The sequence below is a fragment of the Magallana gigas genome, chromosome 4 (genome assembly GCF_963853765.1).
Source record: "Magallana gigas chromosome 4, xbMagGiga1.1, whole genome shotgun sequence".
Classification (NCBI taxonomy): domain Eukaryota; kingdom Metazoa; phylum Mollusca; class Bivalvia; order Ostreida; family Ostreidae; genus Magallana; species Magallana gigas.
This window is the reverse complement of record NC_088856.1, coordinates 3,195,335-3,208,354: the sequence shown is the minus strand read 5'-3', so window position 1 is coordinate 3,208,354 and position 13,020 is coordinate 3,195,335. Positions and strand designations below refer to the sequence as shown.

Sequence of the window (13,020 nt, the reverse complement as noted above, 5' to 3'; positions counted from 1 at the left end):
TCTGATTGGTTCAGGTACACAAAGAATTGAGGTCAAGCTGTAAAGGTATACCCGTACAATTGATTGGAAGGGATTTAAAGACACATGAGATCTGTGTATATAATTTACGGTTAAAACGTCATAATATTTTGTATGTAACTTTTGTTTATGATAATAAAACAAAACAAATCGATAGATTATATATCAGAACTAAGGAATATTGAATATGATTCCAAATTTTTGTACAGGATGACAATAATGTAATTTTGTTTATTCTGTTCAATAAAAAAAAACCAGTTTGAAAACAAAAGCATGGAGTGGTGTGAGCCACTGTATATTAGAATAATCATTTTGCAACACGTCATTCAGGAATGAAATAGCAAATATTTGTAATTTGTGGATTACAATTTATTATATTTAAAATATACTATTAGTATTTTTAAGAATTACACTCGATTGTTGTAACTTTCATTTATACTTTTGACATTCATTTATTTTCTCCGTGTTTGTTTTAACAACCAAGCAGACCGGCTCAATCAGTTTTAGCATGTTTTTTTTCCTAAAATAATAAAGTAGTTAATTCAAATAAAGTACCAGTATTTTAGATATTTTTAATCAATGGTTGAACTAATAGAGGTTTGATATGTGATATTAGAGAGAGAGAGAGAGAGAGAGAGAGAGAGAGAGAGAGAGAGAGAGAGAGAGAGAGAGAGAGAGAGATTTGGCCAGGTTTCAATTTATTAAGAATGCGGACGATTTAAGATACTAAAACGTCCGTATGTATTGAATTGATATGAAAGAGGAAGCCGGTAATATACTATCTGATGATATCGATATTACATGTATACGATATGTGATAAATAAATGCGATTTAAAACATATAATTACATGGGCCTAGACAGAGATCGGTTGCTGTGAAATGTCGGATGCGACATTGAGATAATCGTAGAGAATTGAATAGGAGAGGTAGGGGTGATATGGTGATATTTTATAGACCTTTACCGGTATGCCAATATTGAAGGGGGTGTTTGGTTTATTATGATTATACCACATGAAAAAAAAAGCACCAGAAAATGTTCACGGTAGCAGCTTAGAAATAGTTATAAGACCATGCATTAACATAAAATAAAATTCCTAAGGCTGTATAACATTATTTAAACAATAAAATGCTTTCTTCTAGTCTGGTGCAGGTACTACAGATTTTTTGGGGGTATTCATGTGTTTTTAAAATGAAAGAAATCTAATCGATTAGCTAGAAAAGGGGCGATTTTCATACATTTTATAGATTACTTTAAAGACAAAATGTTTAGATAAGCTTTAAAGTCCATATCAACGTAACTATTTTTCAAGTTAAACCTAAAATTTCGATGAAGTGCCCGGCATGCTGTGATTTCCATTTTACTTTGCCAATATGTATCAAGAAAAATTTCCGGGGGCTAGAGATAGTTTTGTTTGCAGGGAGAGGCATATTTTCGTACTTTACAATATGATTTTAATAAGTTTGAATTGTTCAGGGAGGGGGGGGGGGGTCTGAATCCCTTCCCAAGGACTCTCCCATATCCGAGCATTGACCCCCACGTACAATAAATACATAAATACCCATAAAAAATTATTGCAAAGTACGACCTAGGTTTTCCGGGAAAAACATTTCTGACGGATATCTTTCTTTATGCTATGACCATCATATCATTTCCTACATGATTGATCTCGTGGTGATAAGCATCAAAAGAAGAAAATTATTTTTATTATGAGTGTTTATCCTGACATCAATTATGTTAGCTTGAAGTTAGGCCTTTAAAGCATACTGGCTGTCTAAAGTCATTGCATTTAGAACGACTTTTAGTCAGAGACAGGTATACTTTGCTTTAAAATTGACGTGTATTCTAAACAGGGTAGAGAGCTGTAGAGTTGGGAATCGCTTAGTCAAGCTTGTTTGGTTTTAGAATTATTTTATTAATTATGTACCTAGAATAAATAGAACGAACACGGTTCGATCAGCTGGTAACATATCCTTGATTTGTCTCCATTTTTTGCAGCAAGATGCAAATAAGCATATAAACAATTCACTGTCTATTCATCATAGAAGAACAATTAAGAAATGGAATATGATGATTCGTTTGACGATTATTACGATGATTCCATGTATGATGATGAGGATCTGGAGAAGATGCTGGCCGAGTACAGCGACTTTGATTACGGCAGTGAGATGGAGTATGGCCGGATCTCTCTGTGGGAGCTGGGAGAGAACTGTCTCTACCCCACACTGCAGCAAACCGTCCACATGCTGGCCCCACTCTATCTACTGTGTATCACCACCAGGATAGTTTGTGCTGTGGGGTACTCCCGTATGTATCATAGCCAGAAATATTCAATGTCTTAATTTTCATTTAAAGCTTGTGCTATCAGAGATGGTGAAAGGGGATGAAAGATCATATTATTTATATTGGTGATTAACTTAAAAAATATATTTTTTTTCAAAAGTTTTTTATGGCTTTAAATTAAAAGTGCCTTGATATTGATTTTATCTGCATGGATATTAGTACAAATTAAAAAAAAAAATGATTTTAGAGTACATGGAGTATGGATAGTTATTTTGTGGATGCATAACCAATCTAAGAGACATTTATGACATGCAGTTTTGGCAGTTTCAAAATTACCCACTTAAAAACTATACTAGGCATGTAAAATTTTGATGACTTCACTTTTGACAGCACTGTATCAATTATAGTCATTAATTTGTTTTAGCTGATGATGCGGAGCCCCCAATTCCCCGGTGGTTATTAAACTTCTGTATCAGCATGGGTGGACTGGTAGTTCTACAAATGTTCTTTGGTTACAACATTGTCTACCTGCTTGTCTGTGCTGCATCAGTGTATGTTATCCTACTCCTGACTTCATGGAAGTGTCAGAATGGGTCTGGAGTAGCTGTGGCAGTATTCATATTTCTGTTTATTGTGATATGGTAATAATCATAAATATATAGCCCAATAGACCTTAAAGAAGACAAGAAAATTTGCATGCTTAAAAAAATCTTAACCCAGTAAATACTCTGTTTGGTACGATTTACTTAAAAACAAGATCCTAAAAGAGACAAATGTTGAAAGAATTAATTACAGGACATAATGTCCAGTATATTGATTAGAATACTGTTTTGTTAATTGTTTTCACTCATGCAGATAATAAGAAAAACCTTTGTTTAGTGAATTCTTTTTCTGTCCATTTACAGTGAGTTGTTTCTTGTAGAAGAAAAGGCCTGGCACAGTGTTAGAGGTAGGAAATAATATATAAAGGTGTGTATTTCTTTCTGTTAGTACGATGCACAGCATACATTAGTACCGGTACAGTGTACTTAGGACCTTTATATTATACAACTACATGCTGAACTTTGTTTCTTAAGAACCCTACAAGAACATTGGTTTACCTTTAAGTTGATGAGTGTTTTAGCTGTCATTAGTGATACTGTATATTGATGGAGAATGCCAGCAAAAGCTCAATGGATGACTGCATTTCTTGTCATTATCTAATGCAATGAAAACACCTCTCAATGAGGAGATCCATGAATGTTATTATACTCAATCAAACTAGAATTGAAACCGCCGGACTAAGAAGTCTGCTTAAAGTACAGCAGCTACTGTGTATGCATTTGTGTGTTTAAGTATTCTCATACTTGAAGAATGTTTCCCTTGACCCATAAACATAAGTGACACAAATACTTGCCATAAAATGTATAAATGATAGTTGCTCTGGTAAACAGTTCCTCATAAGTTTCACATTTATTTAGTTCTTGGTTTTTACTTTGTCACCCAGATGTTGAGGCTCATTAGATGACTATCACCAGTACGGGGCAAGTGAGTTTAACACTCAGTTCTTATCAGGTTCATTACTAGCACTGAGCCATCAAAAACAGCCTGGTCAAATTTCATCTGCCATTGTATTACCGCTTATTCTGCCCATGTTTTTCTCAGGCACTGGATGTAAGTAACACTATCCTGCAAGGTGTGCCTAGGGATTACATAGTTACAGTATTGATGAAAAAAAAACTTTTGTAAGGTTTCTTATTTCTGTATAATGGGTCTTATATTTTGTAAATTCATATATACTGCACACATATGAATTTCAATGTTATGTAACTAAATTACCTGTGCATGTATAACTGACCTTGAACTATGGGGATGAGTTATGTAGGCAGTGCTTGTTGTATCATTATACATTACATGATAAAATATCACATAGTTTAGATTTATGAAAATATATTTGTAGGTGCACAGATCATCCTTTCTATGAAAGTTATCGGACTTGGGTTTGATATCTCATCAGGAGTTATGCCCCTTCCATCAGTCACAGATTACATGGCCTATATATTTAATGCAGGAAATGTGATATTTGGACCGTGGATATCATTTCAAGATTTTAAAAGCATCTACTCCACAAATGTATCAAAGTGCCTTGTAAGTGACAGAGAGAAAAAGAGAAAAAAAAGAGCTAGAGAAATGACGAGAGAAAAAGAGAAAGACAGAGAGGCTTCATGACTCTATGTATTAAATTATCCATGTGTGTAAATAGTCTATTTAAAGTAAAACAACCATTTATTGTCAATATAAATAAGAAGGATGTTAACATTTTTTGTTCATTCAACAGTCATTGGAGTGGATGACAAAGGTGATAAAATCCAGTGTGTTCTCCATCCTCTGCCTGTCCTTCTCAACCTGTTTTGGGTCATGGATCATTCTGGATGGCAACTACAAGTTAGAGTTAAATTTCTCCTTTACAATCTGCACACAGTGATGGAATTTGTTGTTGGTTTTCTTTAAAAACTGTACAGACTGAAAATTGTTTGTGTTTGCAGTGTGACTTGAGCAAATGATGCCAAAGTTTATTTTATTTGTTTGTAAATGGGTGCAAATTTTTTTATTTGTTTGTAGGTGGGTGTGGGCATACAGAGATGCCCATTCATTGTTCTGTCTGTTTGTTTGTAGGTGGGTGCGGGCTTACAGAGATGCCCATTCATTGTTCTGTCTGTTTGTTTGTAGGTGGGTGCGGGCTTACAGAGATGCCCATTCATTGTTCTGTCTGTTTGTTTGTAGGTGGGTGCGGGCTTACAGAGATGCGCAGTCCTTCAGATTCAGCCATTACTTTGTGTGCTTTGTCTCTGAAACTACAGCAGCTCTGGCTGGTATCAGTCCCGGTGACATAGAATAGTAAGTACTGACTGTTACAACAAACATATAGTCAAACCTCATTATCCCAAAAACTAAAGGTGACATAGGATAGTAGGTACAGCCTAAAACCACAAATATACAGTCAAATCTCTTTATCCCAAACACCAAAGGCCTTAAGAAATCTTAAGATATTGAGGTACAATACCTAAAGAATAAATGGTTTGAACCTCCAAATTTCCTCAATGTATACATGCTATTTGAGTTTTTTGAGGTACCTGAAGTTCAGCTGTATGTTAATCATTTTTTCACACTGACGAGTGGAACACGTTTAAATATATTGATTGTTTATGCTTGTAGTGGAGTTACAGTGACCAGACCCCTTTCTGTGGAACTCCCAAGGTCACTGGTGGAGGTCGTGACTAACTGGAATCTACCGATGCATAACTGGTTAAAAACCTGTAAGAACTGGGAATTGTGTTTCTAACATTAAGTTTGGTGTGATAATTGTGATGTAGTTGTGTATACAAATTGTGATGCAATTCACAATTTCTTTAAATATTTTTTTTTTACATGGAGATGGAATAAGCTGCTTTAGACATATCTATCTAGCCAAGCCCATTCAATCTTGATTACACAATTCAAATAAAGAAATCATAATTATTTTTTTTTTTATTTAGATGTGTTCAAAATAGCTCGTCCTCATGGAACTTTCTTAGCAGTCATCTTAACCTACATAGCCAGCAGTTTGCTTCACGTGAGTTGTTTGAAGTTAGATATATCTACACTCTATGTCATATCAAATGTCACAGTAATGAACGGTTCAATTTTCTTAATTTACTCTTGTTACATAGTACAAAATAATTCTCTCTCTCTCTCCCCTCCCTCTCCCTCTCTCTCTCTCTCTCACTCACACACACACACACACACATGCAGTTAGGCCTGTATTATCTGATTCCTGTGTAATTGGACTACAGCTTTCAACCATATATCCTTAGTGAACTCCTCATACTTGGCAGTAGTCTTCATTCACCACACAAAACACTATCATTCCAATAAGGGCTTTGTACATGTAAATGTGTAGTTTATTTCATTTATCATTTCAGGGTCTCAATTTTCAATTAGCAGCCGTTCTTTTATCTCTTGGATTTTATTCCTATGTAGAAATGAGTAAGTTTAATGTCATGAAAATCATAGAAGACAAAAATTAATGAATAGGTTTTCTCATTATAGATCAATTTGACAACTGATTAACAAGTGATCATTGTGCATAAAAAATTGTTTGATGAATTCTTACCTACTTGGGTAGTTTGATGGGTGATCGTTTATTTATCTAGCCTTTAGAAGGAAGTTGTCACGGATCTTTGATGCTTGTTTGGAGGCTAGGTCCTGTCGGGAAAACTGCCCCCACACGTACAAAAACGTAAGAACAAGTTTGTTTTGCATGATCTAAAAACAGTTCCAGTTTTAAATGTGGTTATACCAGATTGCGCACCTGAAACCCATGGCCGACGTGTAGTACATGTATTCTTTTCATGGTCTTTGGATTTTATGCATCTATTTCCTATTTATGTGCATTGACCTGTTTATTTGATGTTAATATTCTCTTGGCTTGAAAAATGTGCATAAAATTTAATCATTTCATCGCGACCCAAGTAAAATAGTACGTCCACACAGGTGAAACCTCTACAGCAAAATACTTTAAAGTGCTAAGAGGTCTGCGGCTTATATATGGGATGTAGGTATAGTGATGATAAGACAGAAACATGGCAGATTGTGCCTATTTACGAGCGATATTCAGCTTCAATTAAAATTTTTGTAATAATTATTGTAAAATATAATTATTGAATGTATCACCTACAGACACATGTTTATACAAATGTCAGATGTCAGTGTTGATATGAATGATGTATTGACAAAGATACACTATATACATCTTGCTATGTATAACACCTGCCTCTGTGTCTGACAGAACCACCCCTACATCTGGATCACTAACCTGGCCTTCGGCTGCCTGACCATCTTTCACCTAGCGTACCTGGGACTGATGTTTGACAGCAGTGTAGAGGCAGAGAAGGTCAGTGTGGGAGGGGGATATGTGTTCTATGTGTGGAAGGGGGATATGTGTTCTGTGTGTGGGAGGGGGATATGTGTTCTGTGTGTGGGAAGGAGATATGTGTTCAGTGTGTGGGAAGGAGATATGTGTTCTATAAGTGTGGGAGGGGGATATGTGTTCTATAAGTGTGGGAGGGGGATATGTGTTCTGTGTGTGGGAGGGGGATATGTGTTCTATGTGTGGGAGGGGGATATGTGTTCTATGTGTGGGAGGGGGATATGTGTTCTTTGTGTGGGAGGGGGATATGTGTTCTGTGTGTGGGAGGGGGATATGTGTTCTTTGTGTGGGAGGGGGATATGTGTTCTGTGTGTGGGAGGGGGATATGTGTTCTGTGTGTGGGAGGGGGATATGTGTTCTGTGTGTGGTAGGGGGATATGTGTTCTGTGTGTGGTAGGGGGATATGTGTTCTGTGTGTGGGAGGGGGATATGTGTTCTGTGTGTGGGAGGGGGATATGTGTTCTGTGTGTGGGAGGGGGATATGTGTTCTGTGTGTGGGAGGGGGATATGTGTTCTATGTGTGGGAGGGGGATATGTGTTCTATGTGTGGGAGGGGGATATGTGTTCTGTGTGTGGGAGGGGGATATGTGTTCTATGTGTGGGAGGGGGATATGTGTTCTGTGTGTGGTAGGGATATGTGTTCTGTGTGTGGGAGGGGGATATGTGTTCTGTGTGTGGGAGGGGGATATGTGTTCTGTGTGTGGTAGGGGGTATGTGCTCTGTGTGTGGGAGGGGGGTATGTGCTCTGTGTGTGGGAGGGGGATATGTGTTCTGTGTGTGGTAGGGGGATATGTGTTCTGTGTGTGGGAGGGAGACATGTGTTCTATAAGTGTAGGAGGGGGATATGTGTTCTGTGTGTGGGAGGGGGGTATGTGCTCTGTGTGTGGGAGGGGGACATGTGTTCTATAAGTGTAGGAGGGGGATATGTGTTCTGTGTGTGGGAGGGGGATATGTGTTCTATGTGTGGGAGGGGGATATGTGTTCTATGTGTGGGAGGGGGATATGTGTTCTATGTGTGGGAGGGGGATATGTGTTCTGTGTGTGGGAGGGGGACATATGTTCTATAAGTGTAGGAGGGGGATATGTGTTCTGTGTTTGGGAGGGGGGTATGTGCTCTGTGTGTGGGAGGGGGACATGTGTTCTATAAGTGTAGGAGGGGGATATGTGTTCTGTGTGTGGGAGGGGGATATGTGTTCTATGTGTGGGAGGGGGATATGTGTTCTATGTGTGGGAGGGGGATATGTGTTCTATGTGTGGGAGGGGGATATGTGTTCTGTGTGTGGGAGGGGGACATGTGTTCTATAAGTGTAGGAGGGGGATATGTGTTCTGTGTGTGGGAGGGGGGTATGTGCTCTGTGTGTGGGAGGGGGACATGTGTTCTATAAGTGTAGGAGGGGGATATGTGTTCTGTGTGTGGGAGGGGGATATGTGTTCTATGTGTGGGAGGGGGATATGTGTTCTATGTGTGGGAGGGGGATATGTGTTCTATGTGTGGGAGGGGGATATGTGTTCTGTGTGTGGGAGGGGGACATGTGTTCTATAAGTGTAGGAGGGGGATATGTGTTCTGTGTGTGGGAGGGGGGTATGTGCTCTGTGTGTGGGAGGGGGACATGTGTTCTATAAGTGTAGGAGGGGGATATGTGTTCTGTGTGTGGGAGGGGGATATGTGTTCTATGTGTGGGAGGGGGACATGTGTTCTATAAGTGTAGGAGGGGGATATGTGTTCTGTGTGTGGGAGGGGGATATGTGTTCTGTGTGTGGGAGGGGGATATGTGTTCTGTGTGTGGGAGGGGGATATGTGTTCTGTGTGTGGGAGGGGGGTATGTGCTCTGTGTGTGGGAGGGGGATATTGGTTCTGTGTGTGGGAGGGGGATATGTGTTCTGTGTGTGGGAGGGGGATATGTGTTCTGTGTGTGGGAGGGGGATATGTGTTCTATGTGTGGGAGGGGGATATGTTTCTGTGTGTTGGAGGGGGATATGTGTTCTGTGTGTGGGAGGGGGTTATTGGTTCTATGTTTGGGAGGATGAATTTTTTTATGTGGGGGAGTGGAAAGACCTGTTCTCTATGTGGAAGACATTGTCTGGCTTTGTTTATATAGAAAATTATGTGAAACTTATCAATGCCCAACATGTACCATTATACTCAGCCATTTCGAGAAGAAAGGTATACACATGCTTAATACAAGTGCACAAATTCAGTAGGAAGTGAGAATCAGAGATAATCGTGTACGGACACGTTCATCTAGATGTAGGCGTCTCACTGAACCCATTTACTCTGTACAACCAGAAGTGGTGTGTGATATAATGATTCTGTTGTTGATATTTCAGGGCTATAACATGTCCCACACACTACAGAAGTGGTCGGATCTCGGATTTCTGAGTCACTGGGTCATCCTAGGAACCTACATATTCCACCTGATGGTTTAGACATTGGATGAGAATTCACACTGTTAAAGATCTGTATTAACATCAGAAGGTAGCCATAATGTAAGACAATAGGACCGTACTGCCAGTGTGTGGAAGTCCAGTAGAAATATCAGTTTAACTTTACCATTATATATCATATTCCTTAAGAGATGCCAAAATGTTTGTGATTTTTATAATTATATATATACAATGTAACAAAGTAGTCAATTAGGTGAGGAATAACTGCAAACAAATGGTCCAAGATCTACCATTATTTCATACAAACATGAGACCAAGATCTGCCATTATTTTACGAAAACATCGGAGAATATTTATTCATATGCTGTCTACTTAAAAATGTGATAGAGCATCAAATGCCAATTGATTTTAAGTCACTAACATTGTACATCCATTGTCAATTTATTTCATCAAGCAAGATTTGTTTTTGCATTTAAATGTATGTGGTACATCCGTCGTCAATTTATTTCATGAATCAAGCAAGATTTTTTTGCATTTAAATGTATGTAGTATTATGTTAAACATTGCTCAGTGAGCGAAGTAGAATCTCTCTATATATCAGTTATCTCAGTGAGTGTAGTAGAATCTCTCTATATATCAGTTATCTGTGATCAGTGAAGGATATTCAGTTTGTTTTGTATGTACATGTATGTTGTTGTTAACAAGGTTTATATATTAAATTAAAATGGTCACAGTCAAGCATAATAAATTGGAATACTATTTTGAAACACAGCACTTCTTAGGAAACATCATGATTATTTTTCTATTTTTGATTTTAAGAAAAATTTAAATACATGTACCTGTTAAACTGGTACCTTCATTTTAAAATCATGATCCAGCTGTCACCTTTATGACCATTGAAATCCATATCAATGCATTTTGCCATGACAATAAACCTGGTTAGGTTGTCCTGTGTTAAAGAAGATACATGTATAAGTGAATCTCTTGCGCAATAATTTGAACATGATTATCCCACACATTTCTGTCATTGATCGTACCATATTGCACATTTTAACATTGCCAAAAAAAACATCAAACAGCTTATATATATAATAAGTGCCTTCAATTGTTGGATGTCTGAAATATATGAGCTTCGCATTTCCGGGGTACATTTATTTTGCTTTGCCACTGTTACCACTTGTAGCTATGCTTTCGTTGTATGACTTTTGATGCTATATTTATATTGTTACAGGGGATTACCTGTGCAGCATACTGTCTAACCGCTGGTAGTAATTCTCCAGCCTAGCACAGCTTATTTACTGTACACGTAAACTGTAAAACAACTATTATTTGCGAAAACTTTATTTCGCGATTTACTCAAGATGAACTGGTTCGCAGCGACTAATTTTCGCGACCCATTAAGCCTTATCGGCACCTGTTATTTTTGGGAGTTGATTTTAATCAACTCTCCTATGCAGTTACTCAGACAAACCGAAAGTGAAACAGTGTTTGGACCTCAGCACAAATCATTCCTGCTGACAAGACTTAGTTCTTGAAAATAATTGATGAATTCGATGTAATGTATGCTAAAGGATTGTTTTTCAAGGAAACTTATTTATAAATACCTTGAAAATAGTCAGATTTTAAATGGTACGAACAATTTGAATATTTTTTGTAGTCGTATGTATTCCTATGCCAGAATTAAATATAGTCTCGTTCAACTCGACGCTCGGCTGTCCCCGTAAATCCTTGTCGGAGATTTACGGTGTCAGCCGAGCGTTTGGTTGAACGAGACTAGAGTTCAATATTGCTTGGATCCATACAATTTTCGAGAAATATTTCTATCACTAATACTATGATACATAGTTTGAATGAATTAATTTTATCTTACAATATTATTTAACATTATTCATATGGGGGTTTCTCGACATTCTTATCGAAAAAGTCCAAAAATTCTTATTATAAAAATGTACCTACTTCAAATTAGAAAATGCATGTACTTGTCATGCAAAATAACATATCATTGATTTTAAAATGAATAAACATCGACAAAATCAACTCCCGTCAGTTCTTCAGTACTTTGATTATTACAAGTATAGGCAAATACTAGTCCACAGCAAGAAATTAGGCTCTCGAGAAAATTTATCGCAGGCGAATAAAAGTTAGTTTACTGCACAGGTAACAGTACCTGGTTCTGGCTCCTAGTCACATGTTTCTTGTTATCATAGTCAATTGACTGTGACCGTTTGATCTTACTATACTTGTCAATATACTATTGCACCGAATCCATTTATATCTCCTTTTACTTGATCTTTATGAGAATAAAAGAGTATGATGATATTAATAAAAAGAACTATTTAAAAGGGCATTTACCGGTAAAATTTAAAAAAAAAAAAAAATTACGGTAATTTTCAAAGGCTATTAGATCTTGTAATATATTTTAAGTACATGTACGGCATATAATGTGTATATATTCAAAATCTTAACCCATCGATATTAAAACTTTTACAAATAATTTTATGTGTTGTTTACACTAATCATGTGTTATACTTAGAGGGGTGTGTGTGGGTACATGTAAAAGGGTATGTGTGGATACATGTAAAGTGGTGTCTATCGGTACACATGTATGGCTAGTTTTGGTGCTCAATCTTGTTTGCATTCTGTCTGGGTTTTTTTTTTGTTGCTACAGATTTGTTGTTTTATTATACAGAAGTTATTTTGCTTATACATGTACATAAAATTATGTATTACATGTTTGTGTGTCCAAGGTCACCTGGTATTTAGTATGGTAGCTTTTATGTTAATTTTTGAACCAAGTTCAAAAGTATTAGATGATTTTTTATTTGTATCATTGGATCTTTGAATCTCAAATGATTGTAAATTTCAAATAAATTAGTTTCAACTGTTTTTGTTCGTTTGTTTTTCATGAATTTTAATAATAGAAAATATATACTTTTGTTAAACAAAACTTTTCTTTCTAAATTTTAAAGTCTCTTGGACATAATATAAGATTTTAGCTGACAGAAAGATGTCACATACATATTTGAACTTGTGCAAAATTTAATACACTTTCATATAAAGAGCAAATTTGTACATACAAGATCTATATCTTTGCCATGGATTTGTTAAACCAACACACAAAGTTTGGTAATACAAATGATACAATCATTCATATATTGATACAGTTAAACTTCAATACTCGAAATAGATGGGGCTGTTAAAAAACTTTGAGATATCTGAGAATTGGAGATTTTGAGGGTAAAATACTCGAAAAATAGGTGGTTGGGACTTAAAAATCACTTTTACAATTTATTGTATTCGAGATATCGAAGTTAAACTGTACACTGTGTCAGGTAATGTACATTGTACATATTACATTTATTGATAAATAAACTCATTCATGGAGAA

At 36.8% G+C, this 13,020-nt stretch overlaps 1 protein-coding gene across 2 annotated transcripts; it reads left to right on the top strand.

Annotated features, from left to right (window-relative positions):
• The first annotated feature begins 1,664 nt into the window (after positions 1 to 1,664).
• Positions 1,665 to 12,519, top strand: LOC105321139 (protein-serine O-palmitoleoyltransferase porcupine). 2 transcript variants are annotated; one of them, XM_066080936.1, is made up of 13 exons: positions 1,665 to 1,832; positions 2,063 to 2,324; positions 2,725 to 2,941; positions 3,206 to 3,249; positions 4,240 to 4,427; positions 4,618 to 4,724; positions 5,064 to 5,177; positions 5,496 to 5,596; positions 5,816 to 5,892; positions 6,242 to 6,305; positions 6,473 to 6,558; positions 7,108 to 7,212; positions 9,577 to 12,519. In XM_066080936.1, the coding sequence occupies exons 2-13, from the start codon at positions 2,078 to 2,080 to the stop codon at positions 9,673 to 9,675; spliced, it is 1,449 nt and encodes a 482-aa protein (XP_065937008.1). In that variant the 5' UTR covers positions 1,665 to 1,832; positions 2,063 to 2,077; the 3' UTR covers positions 9,676 to 12,519. The 2 variants fall into 2 exon arrangements, with proteins under 2 accessions (XP_065937008.1, XP_065937007.1); XM_066080935.1 differs by having other exon boundaries at positions 2,016 to 2,324.
• Positions 12,520 to 13,020: the final 501 nt, after the last annotated feature.

Coding starts and splice junctions, on each gene's coding strand:
- LOC105321139 (XM_066080936.1), top strand. CDS start 2,078: ATGGAATATGATGATTCGTTTGACGATTATTACGATGATTCCATGTAT. Junction 5,893..6,241: donor TAGCCAGCAGTTTGCTTCAC/GTGAGTTGTTTG, acceptor TTATCATTTCAG/GGTCTCAATTTTCAATTAGC. Junction 6,559..7,107: donor GCCCCCACACGTACAAAAAC/GTAAGAACAAGT, acceptor TGTGTCTGACAG/AACCACCCCTACATCTGGAT.